The sequence below is a fragment of the Balearica regulorum genome, chromosome 2 (genome assembly GCF_011004875.1).
Source record: "Balearica regulorum gibbericeps isolate bBalReg1 chromosome 2, bBalReg1.pri, whole genome shotgun sequence".
In the NCBI taxonomy this organism is placed as follows: domain Eukaryota; kingdom Metazoa; phylum Chordata; class Aves; order Gruiformes; family Gruidae; genus Balearica; species Balearica regulorum.
In genome coordinates, this window is record NC_046185.1 from 24,674,768 (window position 1) to 24,694,817 (window position 20,050).

Consider the following 20,050-nt stretch of genomic DNA (forward strand, 5'->3'; position numbering starts at 1 on the left):
AAAGCTCCTGAAGATAAATTGTGTGATTTTCATAGGAGAGAGAGTAAGTGTCTGGGTCATCACCCCAGTTCCCAAGTTGAAAATATGCTGAACCAAAAGATGTCTTTCTAACTACGTGCCAGGGGAAAGTCACAGTTGCGCAGGATTAACAAGAATGGAAAGATTTTGGTTTTTAGTGGGCTTGAGGGAAAATCTAAATATTGGCACTGCTTGTATTTCCTATATAGATGTTCATGCCACACTGCCTGCATGTACATCTAAGTTACAGTGCTTTTCTGGAATGTGATGGACTTGTGCTTTTAAAAATCAGGCTATGTATGCTCTTGATCCTGTTTTTTTATTTCCTATCACTCTGTTTTATCCCCATGTTGCTAAGCCTGGCTGAAAGGAGCTTTGTATGGAGTTGAGATGTGGAGAGGCAGTCTGCTTCACTGCCACTCAGGATAATCTGAACCTGAGTTTGAATTCAAATACAAAAATACCATTTTGATTAAAGTATCTGTATACAAACTTCAAATACCATACATCTTCTTTGATGTATTTAATTAGCATCAGGAATAAGACCAGAGTGAGTAGGAGGAATTTCTCTCTCTCTTTTCCTCTGGAATGCTGAAAATTCATTCCTCCAGCTGAAAGTAAAAGATGCAATATAGGAGCTTCAGAAGCACTTTTTTTTTTTTTTTTTCCCAGTAAAGTGACTCACTTGGGTTAGATTATTAGTGCCCAGGCTTTTCTCAGTAGGAAGCTCAGTTAGAAAGGCACTGAGTAGACAGTTTAAGGACCTTAATCTTTTAGCCAACCTGCAGACTTCAAATACATCTAACTATCCATGAGACTACTGATTAAGCAGAAAGTACATGCTACCACAAAAAATGTTGATCCTCTTGCTAATTTTTTTGTGCATTTAAAAGCTCCTGAAAGATGGTGATACAGCTCAGTGGAAAAAAATTAATGATCATGCTACATAAATCACAACATGCACTTTCAATTAGGCAGTAGAGAGGCTTTTGAAGGCAATGCCCGAGAGTTTTGGGGTACTCAGTAGGGGTAGCCTACTCCTCAGCCTCAGCAAGAGCCTCAGGAAATTCATGTAACCAGCAGAGGGACTTCTTTAAGAGAGGGTTCAGAACAAGGGCCTTGGTGCTCACTGGAGGACCCTCTCTCTTTCCTACTGAATATCCCCCTCTACCATGCAGTTCCACTTATGGATACTAAAACAGCCTGACATTTTAGGCACTGGTTTTAAATTGATGACTCACCTATTTCTGTAGAGACGGTGGAGGGAGAAAACTCCCCATGCATGCCCAGTGACACCAGTAATTTCTGTGTCATATGCTGTTTACATTTTCTTAAAAAACAGGTTGCTGGAAAAGGGCTTTTCCCCATGTGAGGACTTTTTTGTCTTTGTTTCAGGAAAAGTTTATAAGAACACAGCCTAGGAAGACTGTGCTGTATTCTTCCTAGGAGACATTATAAGGAGGTGGTAGGTGAGCCCTGGAGTTTTCTTTCCCCTCTTGTCTCTTTTCCCTGCCTCAGTCAGCATCCAATTCTACATGTACAGCATGGGTTGCAGGGAAGGATGGAGCAAGTACACAGCAAATCTTGTTGACTCAACAACATGTGAAGCTTTATTTGTTCCTTCTGCTCCCTGGATTATCTGTTTTGAGCTTCCTCTATCCAAAAAAAAACCCGAGGAGTGAAAGGCTCCACAAGAGACTTTGAGATACCAGCCTGATTATCCTGGTATGCTGCTGGAAGTTCAAGCAAACCCAGCAATAAACATTCTCTTTGGGCAGGGAACTAGCTCTTCATAATTGTTTGTAAAATGCCTAGCACAGGTTGGCTGCTGAGATACCAAAAAATGCAGCAGAAGTTGCAGAGCTTCCAGTATAAATACATAGCGAGGAGACAGTACAGCACTGTAATACAGCCCAACAGTCTTTCTAAAAGTAGCCCCGAAGTGTGGTCTGCTGAGAAATACAAAGCCCCAACGGTACAAAATGTTCTGTGTGGGTGATAAACCATCCCATGTGGCCCTCCACTGGCATCAGAGGACTTCTGCAGAAATAGCTTCTAGTTCCCACATGGGACAACTTTGAGTCACCTTCTGAGACTTTGCAGTAGCATAATCATGTCTGAGCAAGAATGACTATCCTAGCTTGGTTTTTTCTCTTTTGCTTATGTGCACTTTGAGTCACTACAGAAGACATCAATTATAGATGAAGCTCTTAGGTTTCCATAAACAAAAGCGTAGTGAGTATTGGGTTGTTAATATTTAATCTCTGTAAAATCAAGTTCAAAGCATTTCTGCTTTTCCTTCAAAGTGCCTAGAAGACCTTCCTGGTTCATTGGTCACTATGTTGCTGTATATCCCAGAAAAAGAGTTGAGGCAGCCAGTGTGTTGTTTTGTTCTGATGCCTTCTGGTAATGCTTAGAAACATGGAAAACATCATGATTATAAAAAAATGTTGATGAGATGTAGGCTTGAGGAGACTTCAGTAGAGATTAGTTACAATAGCAAAAATGATTGTAAGCAGGTCAAACTCCTTCAATTCCTCTAAACAGACTATGTGAAGCTGATGCAATCTACGCACTTCTCAATCCTGGACTTTGTACTTAACATTACCACAGCTGTCAACTATGAGAGCAAGCACCATTTTGGGTAATTCTCAGGGGACAATTGTAGGCAACAGCTGGGTCACTCCAGGAGGGTCCCTGTCTACGTGAGGTCCTGCTAGGAGCCACGCACTCTGCTTGCAGCATGACTCAATGTGATGGCCTCTCTCTTATCATGTGATTAAAGGTGACCTGTTGGTGGGTCACCGAGTGGCAGAGAACCATGGAAGAATAGTTTGGCTGTTGGGCAGCATGAGGTGAGAACTAATTGTTTGAATTTCATGCTTAGTGTGCGAGACTTGACAGAGCTGAGTAGTCTTAAATAACAGCCCTGAAAAGCAAACATCAACTTTCTCCCCAGGTTCAGCCACAGGACTGCCATCTCTGGCACTACACCACTGCTGCTCTTGGGGCTTCCCCAGGAGGCAGAAGTAGCCAAGCACATCGACCTGTGCGCCCCTTCCAGAGCTGCCACCAGGGACTCTTTTATGTCCTTTCGATGGTTTTGCTTGGCTGTTTCTTTCAGAAGTGAGTCTTCTTGATGGGTTTGTTTGCTTTTAACAGGAGGAGATCACAGTGGAGCTTTATGGTAGCTTTAGCAAGAGAAGAGCTGATGATAGGATGAGGACTGATGGAGGGCCGATGGACAGAGCCAGCAACAGTGACTTGGCTCAGTCGAGGCTAGTGGTGCTCGGCACTACCTGCCACTCTGGGGGTCAGAGTGTGGGGGAAGAGGGAGTAGAGCACTGATCTGGTGTGATGGAGTGGTTTGAGCCAGCGACTGTCCCTGATCTTGTTTTTGGATGACTGTTCTTGCATAGTTTGAAATCTAGGTGGCAGGGCAGATGATGGTGCTTCCCTCTATTGGCATTGTGATTAAAGTTGTCCAGGGGATATAAAATGAATCAATACCTGAGGTGTAGCTGGCTGCCTACAGCAGGGCTGTCTCATGGGTTTCTGCACACTCTGTCGCAAAGAGTCCAAGAGTCTAGGACAGGTGATGGGTGCTCAAGCTTGCACTGGGAGGTAAGCATATCTCACAGTGCTGTGTCACCTGGTGTCATGGCCCCATCCCAGTCACAGCATGGGAAAGGGTACATGGGACATCTTTCTTAGCCTGGGTACCTTTCCATATGGGGAATATTTATTTAGCACAGCTTTCTTCCATTCTGTTAGCAATTGTTCCTGTCAAAATAGCAACTGAAGCTATTTGGAGGCTGTTGTAGCTGCAGGCTGATAATGTGATATTCCCCTCTGGCCCTAAGATGCGTTTGCCAGTGGCATGAAGAATCAAGCTGCTACCTTTACTTCTCCTCTCAAGTTCCCTCAAAACCCTGTCGTAGTTTTCCACAGGGAGGCCAAGATGAACTCACACGTCTGCAGATCTTAACATGACTTCTGCCTTGGGTCCTGAGTTAGACATACCCAGTGTTACACTGTTGAATAAAGCTGGGGAGGCTGACAGCTACTTTCTGTGTGGCTGAGGCAAACGTCTCTTTTCTACCATCTGGTGGCCCAGCTTTCACCTCTGGGTGCAAACCTGGTGGGGAGGGAAGTTGCACTGGAGGGAGATGAGACTAGTGCTCCATAAGAGATTGCAAAGATTATTAAACAAGGATTAGTCCAGGAATGCATTTTTTTTAACCAACAGCAAAGTAGTTTCTTATTTTCACCACATATAACACAGAAAACCCAGTTTCCTTTTTTTTTTTTTTAATCTTATGATAAGTATTCGACATTTTTAAAAAAAAGGTGGTATAAAATCCAGATTTGTGTTTATTATTTTCTGAGATGCAATTGTCTCTCACTTGTCTTTGGGAGCAAGAGATCAGTGTGAAGGTAAATAAAAAATGAATTAAAGCAAAATTATATTCTGTTCGTATTTTTGACCACTACTACCCTGGGGGAGGTGTGAGTGTGGTAGAGAATTTTAGTAGCTGAATGTAGCTGATGACTGCTTTCCTGCTGCAGTCACTCTCCAAAATAAGAAATCAGCTCGCTTACATTATATAACCACCACTAGTAACTGCTTAGTCGCTTCTTGGGAAATTTCATCAGCACAATACCGATGTCTTTTTGAGTCTAACACTGCCTTATGGCAACTGTTGGTTTAAGAGCAGAGTGGCATTATAAAACATGAAGTAGCATGTTGGTGATGAAACCAAGGAGATAGATATGAGGTTTTTCTATGACTTGTTGGTAAAAAATGACGATAACCAGATTCAGTAATGATGACAATCTCGTTTTCTGTCTTATTTCCCCCATGTGATTACTTTCCAACATGCACCAATGAACTTCTCTGTCTCCATGCAGTCTCTAAGGTTACCGGGCTTCTGAGCACCTCTCAGTGCAAGGGTCCATCATCCCTGTTTTCATGAGTCCTCTGGGCTTCACAAAACTTTTTGGCTCTTGCATTTGCTGGGTTTTTTTAGGCATAGAGGGGTATTTGGGCAACGTGGGTAAGAGGGAGAATACCCATGCTTTCAAGATGGCAAAAGGCAAGAGTTACTAAGGGAATCTGCAAAGAGACGCTTTAACAACAAGTCAGTAAATGTAACTGCCATTTATTTGTCGGATATTACTGAAGGAGCAAGATTGGACAATGCACAGGGTAAGTAAAGCTGCTTCAGCAGCTGCAGATGTCCTGCAGTGTGGTCTGCTAATGTGTCATTGAGCTTTTCAAGGTAAGCTCCTGACAGGTACCTGTGATTTGAGAACCACCACATGAAATAAATGTTTTCCTCCTTACGATACATGGCAGAAAATTTGAACAAAAGGACAGTGTTTGGGGGAATTTTTTTAGAAACGACTGGGGAGAGGGGCAAAGAGGGTAGTAAAAATAAGCTTCCATGTCACAAAGAGTGACACTAGGAGTACCATAACTGGGAGAGACTGCTGTTCCTCCAGGTAAGTGCTTTACTCCATAGGAATTATAAACAGAGTTTCTGTAAGAATTATCACCAATAAACATGGGTATCTTTGCTGTCACATTAAAAAAGTCTTCTTAGTGCTAGCAGTGACAAAATATAGCTAGAAGTGCAAAAAGAAAAACTAAAGAAATAAGAAATGCTCAAAGTTTAACTTTTGCTATAATAGGAAAAATAAATGTCAACAATCATTTGATAGCTCAGTCAAGTGGTAATCAGGTTAGTTTTTAGCAGAAGATGCTTAATAAAGTAATTATCTTTTGAACTGTTAGAGCAGAGAAAATGAATGTGACATCTCAAAGACTTTGAATGAAACATTTATTACATAGTTTCACAGCTCTAACTTTCTTTTATTTTCAGATCTTAGAAATTATAATATTCTGCATTCTCCTCTATTTTTACAAAAGAAAGGCTGTGAAGCACATCGTGGTTTTGTTAATGATGGTAGCACTACTGGGTAAGAACATATTATCCACTTTAACGTTCCTGTCTGTTACTTGATAATTCCTTGTCGCTCAGTCTCCCCAGCTAGTTTAGATTAGGGACATTTCAAAGCAGTGTGCTGAAGGAGAATCATTGAAACATTCCACATCATTTTTACAGTGGTCTCTTTTTGAAGAGAAAAGCAGATTATGAAACATAGTTTCTATGCTTATTGCTAAGACTATTTCTTTTTACAGATTTCCTGAAATTAATACGCTGTGTGAATGGTATTCTGAAGATATTTTAAAATAATGCTTTAGCTTCAGATCCTTGGAAAGGGGACCATTTGAAATTCTGTTTCAGAGAGGAGGCTAGCTGTGAAAATCAGTTTTTTAAAACAAAGCAGCTTAAGACCTTGTAAGCACTCTGTAAGCAAATGATATGCTGTGACTGCATGGGAACTTTTCTTTGAATTACCTACGTCTGTTTGCATATGCAACATTTTGTACTTTAACATCTTTCCAGAAGCACTACAAGCAGTCAGTGAGCCATTGAAGTTTGCCTTCTGATTAACATTGTGACAATCAATATCCAGAGAAACAAGGGAGATCATTTTATCAGGCAGCATTCAATAAAGTTAAACTTGAATCAGTTTTGAAAAATGTCAGGAATCAGTTTTGAAAAATGTCTCTAAAGGTCCGCTGCTTGCAGGCATATATTAAGAATTTGTCACCACCCCGTGTCTTCTCGCTTCACCATGAAATCCTGATGGGACATCACATTTCTTTGGCTGAAGCAAAAGGTGCTTGAACTGTGCCGTTGAAGGCAATGATTACTTTTTCACTGAGCTCAGCAGGTGCATGTATCAATCTGCGAAGACTTATAAAGCACATTTCTAATGGAGCTGGTCATGAGTGTTTTGACAAAACAGAATTTCACTAAAGTTTGCCAGTTACACAATTTGGATTTAACTGAACGCGAAAAACCCTCACAGATTTATTAACTGCTTTCCTTCAGATCCCTGCCTGGTTTCTTACCCAGCTGAAAAGCTCAGACTTGTTGGGGACAGCCTTCCCATTTAAGTTTCCCAGCACTAGGAACATTAGGATCTGTGGCTCTTCAGAAGCCTTGAAGGATTTCCATGCTCCCTGCATGAGGCAGAGATGGAAGAGCCTCAAAAGCCTTAGGTCTAACTGTTCAACTTCTCTTGGTTTGGATGAGTAAAGTGTGAGTCCAGACACCTCTCAGCTCCTAGCATGGTGCCTGGGAGCTTTGGCAGAGCTCGCTTGAGCTGCTCTGCAGCTTCCAACCCTGCCATGAGGAGTGTGAAGCACTATGTGCTCCTGAGCGATGAGCCCACCCAGACTCCTTGTCATGTAAATGAAAGCCTAAAAATCCCCAGCTGGGCATCTACACTTGAATGCTGCAGTTCTGGGCAGACCCATCATGATGGCTGCCCCAAGCAAGGTCAATACATGGCTCCAGGAGACCTGGGCCATTGGGCTGCTTAGCCCTGTGTGCTTATTCTGCCGTGGAGCCTGCCAGCCCTGATGCCACCAGTGTCAAAGGGACGCACGGAGCTGCTGAACAGCAGCAGGGCTGCAAACCTGTGCCCCAGCAGGCACTAACTGCAGTTTGGTGGTTGGGCTGCAGTCAACCAAAAATAACAATTTTAGCTGGTGACTGCTGAGGTTTTGGTGAGCATATGCAGCTTCAGGAAAAATGTGTCATTATTTCTGCTCTATTAAAAAAGACACAAACAAACAAATCCTGGTTCATGGGAACTTTTGAAATACTGATATTTCCCTCAAGCAGCAAACACAGAACTGTGACTGGCTCTGGTTCCTGCAGCCGTCCTGGTGCCTGGCAGTCCCCACAAAGCTAAACTTGGAGCCTTCTGCTTGCTCCCCAACCTTTCTGCTGAGCGAAGTGATGAGGAGCTGAGAGAGGGCCCGGCAGCTTTGCTCCCAGCCGGCTGACATGTGCGCTGGCCTCAGAGGGCCTGGCTGCAGGAGGGGTGGACAAGGCCTGGGGTCTCAGTAGCAGCTTGTGGAGGGGGATTTCTACCTTTTCTCATGGCTGCACAGATATATTCCTGGTGGAGGGTTCATAGAGATGTAAATGAAATGTAGAAAGATTTCTTTAAAGAGAGGGCAGCCTCTATGTTTCACTGGATATCAGAGCTACTTTCATTATGAAGAAAATACAGTGGTGATCATCATATCTGCAAACGTTTTGCTTAGTACAACTCTGAAAGTTCATTTGATGAGAATTATCTTACCTCATGTATATACTGGCAGTTATCATAAGTTTGGGGGGAAATAGTTCAGATTGAAGTGGGATTTCTGAGTTTCCTGCCCTAACAGCTGGAAAGTGACATCATTTGTCACACTAGCCTTGGGGGGTGGGGTGGTGGTGGTGTTCTATCAGAGATAGGAAAACTATTTCCTAGATTTTGAAACTTATTCCAGGGCTACTTTAATTAAAAGATCATTCATTTCTTAAAAAAACCCCAAAACCCCAAAAAACAACCAAAAAAACAACAAAGCAAACAAAAAAAACCCTTATGCTTTCTTTTCTGGTTTGTTAAAATTTTAAAGGATGGAAACTGCCCTTTCATCACAAACAATTTTCCAGCAATCTTTACACTTAGTTGTATGATTCAAACTACTAATTTTTACCTGTAAGCGTTCTTTCTTTTAAAATAGCAACTGCCCCATGTTAGGGTGCAAATCTCAATTTTTATGTAGGCTGCTTGTTGAGGCTTGAGTGTATTTTTTGACTTTTTATCATACTATTAGCACCACTGCAGGCCAGGATTTGACCTCCTCTACTCACTTTTACCGCTGTGTTTGTTAAACCACTCCACCTATTTCAATTACAGAGCAAGAAGTGAAGTACTTGATGGAAAGGTTGTCATGAAAACAGTAAATTTCATGATGGTGAACAGGATCATCACAAGATGTACGCAACTCTTAAACTCCCCCTGAACTTTGGGCTTTGCTATAAGAAAAATGCTTGCAGTCAAAACCACAGACCTGAATCCATTCTTCTTCCCCCACCTTTCCTCCCAGCCCTTGGCCTGAACCTTTTGCACAGTACAGCTCTCCTTGGCAATCTGAATTTTGCGGTTACGGGAGGATGAATCAGACCACCGAAATCCAACACTCCTCAGCTCTGGAAGAGGCTGGAACCGGATCCCAGCTGGGGGACGGTGCTCCTGACGATTAATTACTCTTCTTCAAAGGTCATCTCCACACCCTGACTCTTCTTACAATTTTTAGTTTCTTTTGAATTTGCTACATTTTATTTGCAATAATCACAGCCTACTTGGATTAGCTTCAACAAACCAAGAGCGCACTCCAAAAGGAAATCTAAAGTAACTCTTAGCTGAACTGTCATCCCCTTTTCTAAAAGATGTGTATTGCAAGACCTCTCCGAACCGGACACGTATTAAAACCATTGCCTGCTGTCTGAGACTTGTTTGTGGTGATGCAATGACAATGACTACATGGATTGAAAACACACTACTGAAGTATTCTATTTTGTGGGATAAATCCAGTAAAAGGTCTTAAGAGCCTGGCCCCTGAAACAAAATGCAGACCCCTGTGTTTTTTGTCTGCTCTCCATACATAACCTATGGGGAGAGTTAGGTGCTTCGTGATGCGAACCCAAACCCAGCGTTCACCAGCTCCTGTCTCAGCAAAGAAATCCCGAGGGTGAGGAGTTATTTTAGGCTGCTGGTGTTACGTGCAGGCTGCTATTAGGAGGTGTCCCAGTTGTTTTGAACAGATAACGAGACCTCTCAGGCCTCTCCTGAATAATGCAAGGTGGGCTCCAAATCAGCAGCTGGAGCTAAGGAAAGTATGTCTGGAAGATGTTGAGACTGTTGTACCACCTCCAACTGGTAGTCTAGTGTTTAGAACATGTGCCCAGCAGTGGGAAATGGCTCCAGTTCTTTCCTCTACCTAAGCCCAGCTTCTCTTACATGTACACACACACACACACAAGACCTACCTTGCAAGTTTTTATCAAACTCTAAGCTCACCTACTCTGGTGAAAATGGGGAAACTTTGGGTAGATGCAGGGTTGCAGACCTCAGTGCTGTAAGAACTTAAAAGCAAAACACAAAGCACACATGGAGTTAAGGCCACTCTGAGTTTAGGCAGTAGCTTAGTGAGTGTTTCTGAAATCACATACTTGATTTTAGGTGCCTAAATTCTACCTCAGTGTCTTTTTAGGTGATCAGACCTGTGGCTCTGACCTGGCACCTCATCCTTCCTCACCGATGCTCTGAGGTCCCTGCTGTGAATCCTGCCCTGCTAATCTCTCCCTTTCCCTTTCAGCGTCGCTGACTGTCATTGCTGTAAAGGCTGTGGCCAGCATGATAACACTCTCTGCAAAGGGGAAAATGCAGCTAACTTACCCTGTTTTCTACATCATGATTGTTTTAATGGTTACTTCTTGCGCTTTCCAAGTCAAGTAAGTGAATTTCTACTTATTTCCTAATCTTGGTACCCATTTATCTGTCAGTTTTGTTCAGTACTGACTCCAGATCCAAGTTGCACGTAAAGTCAACAAATTCCTGGCAGAGCCTTGATAGATGCATTAATTGCCTACACGTGATTATATTGTTTATTTAGGCTTTATTTCTCAGTTTATAATTGATTAATTACACAGATGCTACCTCATTTCATTATCACCTTGTACAAAGTCTTCCCAAATTTAGATCTAGTTTTGGCACTCGTTTTGAACTCACAAAATGAAATGTATGTTTATGTAAATTATTTTTTTTTGTTACTTTTAGCAACCTTCATTGCTAAATAATCAAATGGCCTTGTTTACCCTCATAATGCATCTCTTTTCCCTAGCTAATGTCACTTGTCATATCAAAGAAGAGAGTTTACCCTGACTTTCTCCCTGCCTCTGTTAAATCTGCATGTTGTGCTTCGCTATCCTGTATGTCTGGGCCTTCTTAGGAAATAGTTAACTTTTAGTGTGCAGGGGACATCAGAGTTTTCCCTGCTGGCCTCTGGCCTGTTAAGTGATTGTTATGCTGCCTTTGCAGATTGCTGGGGGGTGGCAGCATGGTAAAATACAGCTTTGCAGTTGAACAGAGAATCCATTCCCTTTATGCCAGTCCCTCTGCTTCAGGTGCTGATAGCATCATTCAGTAATCTCATCTAGACTGCTCCAGTGCGGTCTGAGTGTTTACTTGCACGATTATTTTCCAGTAGAAGAGCCAACCCAGCTTTCTCATGGCAAAACATGCCATTCCCATGTGGAATCAGAAAGTCCATGCGTTATTATGCAGTGACTCTCCATGGCTGACTCAGGAACTCGCCTGTAACAGACTATAGAGTGATTTACATCCAGCTTGTCTTCACTGGGAGAACGGCTCAGGGCATTCAAAATCGGAAATAAAAGCTTGGTAAATAGGAAGCTCTTAAATTAACCTCTCTTTCTTGCCAGTTTTTTTCTTTCTTTCATTTGCTGGGTCAAAATTAAAACAGAAGTGAAATGTGCCCATTTCATTCCCTGGGCTCAGTATCTCTTTCTCTCTTCTCTGTTGGACACATTTTCTCATGGAGACAGTGCTGTCAGTCTAAATTTTTCATTTTATTTGTTTCCTCTCTTATTTTATTTGACTGTCGTGTGTTAGCTCAGAACAGCCTGTGCTGCAACATTCTCCTGGATTCAATGCTGGGCCTTAGTATCATTGTTTTAGGTCCTGTGACCAAGTTTGTTGCAAATGGGAGAAAATAATGAGGTGTTTTCAATGACTTCAAAATCCTGACTATCCTGTGGATATGTAGGATTTCTTTATTTTTAAAGCACCATGGAGACTGTTCAACAGTTGCTAAAATAACCATGCAATTACTTTAATGGCTAAAACAGATCCAAGCTTGGATTTTTACTGTGCACATATACCGTACCAGTGAAACATTTAAGTATGGTTCTTTTTATAGGTTTTGAAAGGACTCTGCAGCCTCCTGATTTTTCTCTTTCAGTCTGAAATGCACCGTTCACATAACAGAATATCTGCCGGTGCATCCGAGCGTTCACACTCATGATTCATCACCCTATGGGTAAACGTTGCTAGCTCTGGTCTCCATACAAGTGGGTTAATTGCTTTGCCTTTTTCATCCACTGATGAAGACTGCGCGGGCTGCTCCATGGCCCAGTCTCTCAGTCCTGCAGGTTTATGTGCAGTGTACACTCCCGAGGTCCTGCGCGTCCTTGCTCATGATTCTGGTGAGGGTTTGTGTTGCCTTTCCGAGGAGCACAGCAGAGTGTTTCCAACCCAAGGACAACAGGCTTGGAGCCACCTTCCTGGACTTTCCCGGCAGGACAGAGTGTGTCCTGATTGGGGTATGATTGCATGGATAAACGTACAAATATGTGTTTTAGCCAAGCTGGATTGTGCAGTAGCAGCAATGTGGACTTCAGCAAAGTGAAACATTTCCTACGAGGACTCGCGTGTGCGTGTCCGTGCTGGAAAAATACCCTTACACAACCTGTTTAAATTAGAGCAACTTGTCCCTGGCTGCTTGCAGGCAGCACTGCTTCCAAGAACCGATGCAGACTGTAAGCAGTAATACCCTAGCATTCCTCCCTTATCTGTGGCAGACAAAATTTTTCCAACACTGCTTCAAAGGACTCTCCAATGACAGTCTATGGCCAGAAAAATCCACGCCAACTTTCTTGCTTTCGTGTATTTGTACTCTGCAGAGTCAAAACCAGAAGGTAAATTCGATACACATATGCATTTGTGCAGGGCTACTTGCTATTGTGGTAAGAAATGATCACACTTATTGTTAAACCAACATAAAGTGGCTTAACCTGACTTGAAGAGCAATCAGCCTTTTATAAGCGTGAGGTGCAATAACTCTTGTCTTCCAGGTTCTTGAATCAAGCAGTGCATCTGTACGAAGCAACAGCAGTTGTGCCCATTAATTTCGTGTTCTTCACCACCAGTGCAATCATTTCAGGTTTGTTTCTGGCCTTCTGTCTCTACAGAGCTATTTTCTAAACATCAGGTTTTCAAGAATTACTGCCTGGGAACAGGAACACAGACCAGCCATGTTTGTCTTCACAAAAAGAAGTTTTTCCTAAGTGACAGGTGTTTAAGTTCTGAAAAATGAGTAAGTTCACAACTTTTGAAGCAGAATAAAAATAATCAAATTCTAGCATTTCCAGAACTGATATGTACAGTTTACTGTGCCTTGCTGGCTTACTAGAAGTACCTGCATTTATCCTAGCCTCATCTTGACATCCAGTAAATGCGTTTACCATGTGCACACCAGCCTCTCCATATCCGAACTGGTAGAGTAATTTTAACAGCCTGGCAAACTACTCAAATGACAACCAGCTGTGTTTCATAGTAGTTAGTGTATATTCAGTTTCAGAAGGTGGAATTCTAGGTTAAGTGAAGGAAATAAAATGACTCCAAAGACCTTTTAAGTGTTTAACATTTTATTCTGGGTGAGAACTTTGAACTCAGTGTTGTTAAAGAGGGACTGCAAATCTTGGAAATGGTGTGCAGTGTAAGGACATGAACAGGGAGGATGACTAAGATGCTGTATCAGCAATGAGCCAAAATGATCATGTTGTTAGAACATTTATGACTCATTTTAACACACACTGGGGGCTTTCCTGTCATTGCTGTGCAGGAGTTTCTCATGCAGAGCTGCCATTAATGAGAAGGGGAGTTAGCTTCATGCACAGATTGCCTCAGCACCTGTGTTAGAGGAGACCTACGCTTTGTGACTGAGAGGATACTTGCGCCAAAAGGGGTTTGCGTTCTTGTGACCATATGGGGAATTTGGCCTTGTGCCTCCTTAAAAGATCAAGTACCTATTCAGGAATGGCTTAATAGCTTTGAGCCTGGATACACATCCATTTGCACCAGGTTGGTTAAACCAGTGTAGGGCTTAGGAGAACAAGCTCTGCTGAATCTTGCCGGGGTGCTCATAGAAGATACCTCATCTCATGATTCCCCCATCCCGAGTTACAGCCTTTGAAGATACAGTCACACATCAGCTGCACTGGTTCACACGCTAGCGTTTCTAAGCAAAGCTATGATCATCAGTGGTTTAAAGCTAATATACTTGGCTGTGAATTGGGGCAGCTGAGATCCAGATACACATCTGGTTCTGTCACCTCCACTGCAGAGGTGCTAATTCCTGGAAGAAGGGTGACCAGAAGGAGCTAGTGATCCCTTCAGCCAGAGAGATTTGGCAAACTTGGCTGCTGGAGCCCTTAACTTGGTGTAAACATCAGGGACACAGCTAGTTATCGAAAACCTGTTCCCAATTGGAGTTAAAATGTCCACATGGTCTGCTGGAGTGGCTTAACTAAATCCATGAAGAACCTGTTAGCTACATTGGTATGACTCTGCTTGTGAATAAGACCTTGAGTTTGACCTGCATAAAAACTGTAGCTGACAATGCAAAAAATACCTGCATCTGTGCAGTGACTAACACAGCACATGCCCCAATCTGATAGACTAAATCTTCTCCAGTCCTATGCTTGAGAAAGCCTAGATAATAGAATATGGGCATATAGTGAACCCATCACAATCCGTATTAATACTTTATTTGGGATTTTTTTTTGCTCCATTTGAGCGTGACACTGCTCCTGACCCTCCCAGCTGTAATTCATATCACTTGGAAACCAGTCAAGATCTGCAATTCTTGTTTCTGTCACATTCCAGGGGTCATATTTTATCGGGAATTCCAAAGTGCAGCTTTGCTGAGCGTGTTCATGTTTCTGTTCGGGTAAGTGTATATCGGCCTGAAATCTGCACTAACATTTGTATAGAAACAGCATTGCCTTGCGGAATCCCTTCTTTTCTCAGTAAGAAGAAACCCATCTTGTTATTAAAGTATTATGGAATAGCCATTATAGTAGGATAAAAAAACATTAAAGGAAAGATTGATGTCTGTGCTTTGGGAGTTTGGAGGCCTGGTTTTGAATCCAAATATGTAAAAATGTGACACACTTATGAACTACTAATCTCACGATGGAATGAAAAACCAGCAGCATGCGTTCCTCCAGCAGGAAGGAGAAAGCACTGCTTTCCACCAAAGATCATGTTATAGGGGGTGCTTTTACAACTGCGAGAAATCTCCCATGTTACCTTCCACTCTGCGTGTCCAGCTGGTCTTTGCTGCCACTAGGCGTGGGCAATTATATGAGTTGCTTGCCTGCCAGGTGGTACGATAATATCCTCTCCCTCATCTTCCCGTGCCAAGGAAGACACAGCATGCCTGCAGAAAAGTTCAGAGCACGTTAAGAAGCTGTTAACAATAAATGGTTGAAGAAGGGCTTAGGTGTTGCGAGAGCAGAAACCTTCTGCTGGCTACCAGGACCATAACAACTCTGGGGACAGGTGACAGTTACCTGATAATGGGTGTGAGACAGTTAAAAGCATCTCCCAGAACTGCTGGAGGTGTCTTGCCACAGTGCTGTCAAATAAATGGGGGCTGATGATAGCTACAGACTTCTTCGTCCTCTGCAGTTGGACTGGAGTAGGTGCACGCAACCACTATCTTGTTTGACTGTAAGAAAAGTGACAGAAAATGGAGATGAGCAAATTCAACCCATGTATTTGGCAGGCAGGAATTAGCAGTTGTGTGTCCAACACAGAGTGGATAAAAGATTTATCCAAGCGCAGCAGTTCTTCATTGCTCCTGGCTTACAGCTTGCCCCTGAGACACACAGTCAAATGAGAAAAACAACAGAGATGTTGATTGTCTGCAGCTAGGCTGAGTTGTTAATGAAATTGCAAATGCTAGAATGCTAGCTGAGATGCTCTGTGAAGATTTGCTCAGGGATTCAAATGTTGTGGACTCACACTCACAGGCATTTGATTAGGTATATATTGCTGAAAACGTAATTTTGCCTGCGGAGCCTTTGGAATTGATAATAAAGCTTCAGGAGGCAAAAACTAGACTGAAAGGGAGCCCAGGATGAATTTATAGAGCTGCCAGGAAGAAAAATTCCTTTATAAACTGAGCAGCTTGGGTTTGGAAGTCCTTGAAAAACAAACATGGAAAGAAATTCTCATCTCAGAGGCAGTGAACTGTTTCTAATGATACTATGCCACTGTTATTTTGCAGGTGTCTCCTTTCTTTCCTTGGTGTATTTGTAATTGCAAGGAATAAAAAAGAGGAGCACTTACAAATTCATTTTATTGACTATGGACATATTCCGGGTAAGTAGGGCTTTTTTTGTGTCTCTCTATTTAAAAATGAGATATCGGATAATGGGATGACCTAGGAGAGTCGAGTCACAAATGTGCTCTAGTCATATTTAATAAATATACTGTTCCCTTAATTTCTATTCCTGTTCCCAACAGATTTTTCAAAGAATTTTTCAGAGTTTTTCCAAGCTATTGTTACAACCAGTCAAATGAAAACAATGATTACTGGAGCAAAGAATGTTTAAATGATGGATTGGTGGGGATTTGTTTTATTAAAATTCTTCAGAGTTGTTTTTCCCTTCTCTCACACCATTTCCTTAGGACAAAAATTGACAGGCAAAATACAACCAGATTCTCACAGTTCATGCTATGGCACTTTGAATAATGACGACGACTCGGTGAAAAATGAAAGCTGAAAGAAGAAAGCACCTTACATGCCAATTTACGGAGGAACGCCACTGAAACAAGGATCAGCAGCACCTTTTTGTTGGACATATTCAAGTATATGTTGAACTCCTGTATGTTGATGAATCACAGTATTATTTAATCCTACTTAATTTATCCCATGGCTGCCCCAAATGTGTTCTGAAGATAAAGGAAGCCTTAAGAAAAACTAAATAACCATTAATGAAACGGAACATTTTCCTAATATCAATGCCTCTCAGGGATATTTTTGGAGTCTTAATTGCCTTGAAATGCAAATAGGCATAGAACAGGATTATAAAAATTCCCCTCCGAAACCCCTCAGATCTGTGTAGATGCTTAAAGACAAAGATGGGAAATGAGGAGAATTTTTGTAAGTGACTTCAAAGTATTCTGCTATATGTGTAACACCTTTAAAAAATCTGATATTTCCTGTTCAGGAGTCAAAACTGTAGGCATATATACAGTATACACAAGTATGTACACACATGTTATAGTATGTGTAGAGGGAAAATCCTGATTATCTTTTGCCATCAGATTAATTCTCTTTATCTTCCAAGGAAGTAAACACTAGCGTGAGGAGGGGGAAAGAAGAGAATATTTGCCATAAATACAGGCATGTGCACACACGCACACATTTGAGGTGCCCAGCCATGGCAGAGCTAGGGAACCACGCCTGACATTTTACATCTTTCCAGGAGAGTCCTGTCCACTGGGCTGGGCTGGGCTATACTATCTGTTGGTATAGTCTAGCCTGAGGTTTAGCCTCTGGTTTTAGGAAAACAAGGTTTTAGTGAACACAGTGCAAAGTTCTCCAGAGGGAATGGGGTAGGCAGGCTCCCTGCCTTGATGTGTCTTGGAAAAATACTCCTGAAAAAGAAAAGTAGGGCAACTCCTACTTCCTTCCTAAATCTCTGGTAACCCTGAATGAGGAAAGGCTGTAAAAAACAGGATCACAAAGAGTCGCGGTACCGGTACCATTCTTCCTCCATTAAATGTTAGTGTCTCCACACTGCTTTGAAGAGCCAGCAGTGATGGGAACTGTGGTGATACAGGGTCTGTGTTCAGGTCTGGGAGGTCTCAGTGCCCCTCAGTCCCAGCCTCCCGGCAAGAAAGCTTCTTCTGGGCATTCATCATGGGTCTGCTTACCCCTGCCTGGTGGCACCAAGCTACCTCAGCGGGCACAGTGGGGCTCAGACACCTCCTCTACAGAAACAAGTGGAAGTGCTCTTGAAAGGTGTTCACGTCTTGGACAAAATTCTTTTAGATTTGAATTAATCTGCAGTAATGGATAGGGGCCATTGTGTGTATTTTGTTGCGGTGGGATAGGAAATGAGGTTTCTTTTTTTTTACCCACCAAATAATTGTTTATTTCATTTTCAAATAGGTACAGTTGAAGATCCATAAGAGAGTTTCATTTCAAACCCTACAAAGCATACACAGAGCTGCAGTTCTTCCTATGCAGCAATGTCCCAGGAGCCAGGGTGCGGGGTGGTGGCTATGAAGTTGTTTTCCAACATGGGTCTTTTCCAGCTGGCACAGGACAAGACTCTGTGTCTGCACCTTACTTGTACCAGCAGCCTGGTCGTGGCCTTCCTTTCCCCTCTTACAGCATAAGTTCAAGTTTCTAAAGCTTAAAATAATAAAAAAGCACATTCTTTTTGTATGCTTTCTCCAGGGAATAAGGGCATGCCTCTATCTTTGTTTTGCAAGTCAAATTTAAGCCACTTTCTAAGTCTCAAGTGAGAGTGCGTGCTAAAGATGGAAATAGGAGGCCTCCAGTTTTTCAGTCTGTGACCTGGGAAACAAATGGGTGAAAGGATTTGGGTTTGTTTCTTTTTTAAATGATTAGCCTTGGGCACCTTTCCAAAATCTGTTGCCATGATTTGGGAGGGCTGGAGGAGATAATTAGGGTTTCCAGATAAAGGATTTTATCTTTAAAGCAGGAAATAAAATGTAAAAATCTGTGGCAAAATTTACTATTTGTTTTAAACTACTGTATTTCTTCTTTTCTTCCTATAGGCTTATAAAAGAATTTCAAGGGTTAAAATGTTTTCTGTAAACTTGAATGTAATTGAAGTTAATTTATGGAGCAAAACACTGGCAGGAATTATGTGCAATTAAAATTTGTGATTTGACATGATTTTTGAGATGTGAGCATGTTCCAACTAATTAATGTATTACAAGATTGGAAAAACTCAGTGATGAGAATTCATTACTGCTCTGCCAAGAAAGGGACATGATTTGTTTCAAGAATCAGTTTCTATTCAATGTCATTTTCACATTCTGCTCGTGATATTTAGGTTGCAAACACCACAGACAAATGCCTGCTAGAAGAAAAGCCTTTTCACTGGAATACAAAAAATTCGCTGGAGCCTTTCTCTTTAATAATGAGTTATTTTCTTGCGATGTTTTTCCTGACATCAAAAATGTGGGCCAGAAATAAGCTGCAAAACTTGCACCTGCAGACCGAATTTTCTTGAACAGATCCTCCACGGGATCCGAGGAAATCAAACCACAGAAGGCGTGGTGGGCAGGCGGCGGCTCACGTGGTCCCCCAGGCTCCAGCTTGGATTTTTGACAGACCAGAACCAGCAGGACTCGTTTAGCGCTTGTTCCACTGCTGGTCACGCTGCGGTGAGAGATGAAGTATTAACTGGCCAGGGGCCTGGAAATGGGAGCTCTGGAGTAGAGCAAGGCCGTTTAATTTTTGCCATAAAATATCAGGATGCATTTACCAAACCGTTTCAACTGGCAAAAAACAAATACATTTTGGACTAGACTTGCATTTTTGCCTGTGGTAGGGGCCTGGCATTCATCTGGCAGGCTTATTGCCTGCTCCTCGCTACAGCCCAGCTTTTGGTGGCCTCACGTTTTGCACGTAAGGGCACTGGTCACCTAAAACCAAAGGCGAGAGGTCGGACATTACAGTGGCTTGAGCTTCTGCCCTTTGAAGCTGTGGTTTCATGCACCTGGCGAGCTGCTTGAACGGCTTAGTGCTGCCAGAAGTGTCACCCTCTTTTTCCCCAGCTATGGGGTCCTGCATGGCCTGGGGCTCCCTGTGAGCCAGTTCAGCTCACTCACCCCGCAGAAAATATCTGCTTTCTTCTCCTTGCTGGGCTGGCTCTCTGAGTGGAGGCAACCAGGCTGACTGGAGCGTTTGGTGGGAAGGAGGTGAAAAGGAGGAGAGGGAGTGAGACCTCTCTTCTTTAAGGTGAACTATTACGTTAGTTCTCTCCTTCTGAGGAGCTTCACCGTACAGCAAGCATCCTGCTAAGCTCACTCCTCATGTGTAACCATGTCCCACATAGAGCAGTTATGAGCTTCTTGCAGCACTTTTAAGTGTCTAACTTAAAAAAAAACCCTGATCCAGATGCACTTGGCTGTGCATAGTGAGCATGAGTGTCTCCGCATGGGGTGAAGATAGGCATCTTGTGGCACAGGAGTGTCCTAA

The 20,050-nt window shown here is 42.5% G+C and overlaps 1 protein-coding gene across 1 annotated transcript in view; it reads left to right on the plus strand.

Moving 5' to 3' along the window:
- NIPAL2 (NIPA like domain containing 2) overlaps positions 1 to 18,732 on the plus strand; it is a 50,808-nt gene extending 32,076 nt beyond the window's left edge. Inside the window, exons 6-11 of the mRNA XM_075747087.1 lie at positions 5,904 to 6,000; positions 10,313 to 10,448; positions 12,870 to 12,958; positions 14,683 to 14,746; positions 16,091 to 16,185; positions 16,495 to 18,732. Coding sequence (XP_075603202.1) covers positions 5,904 to 6,000; positions 10,313 to 10,448; positions 12,870 to 12,958; positions 14,683 to 14,746; positions 16,091 to 16,185; positions 16,495 to 16,589 — 576 coding nt within the window. The 3' untranslated portion in view covers positions 16,590 to 18,732. The remainder of the gene's footprint in view (positions 1 to 5,903; positions 6,001 to 10,312; positions 10,449 to 12,869; positions 12,959 to 14,682; positions 14,747 to 16,090; positions 16,186 to 16,494) is intronic.
- The last annotated feature ends 1,318 nt before the right edge of the window (positions 18,733 to 20,050 follow it).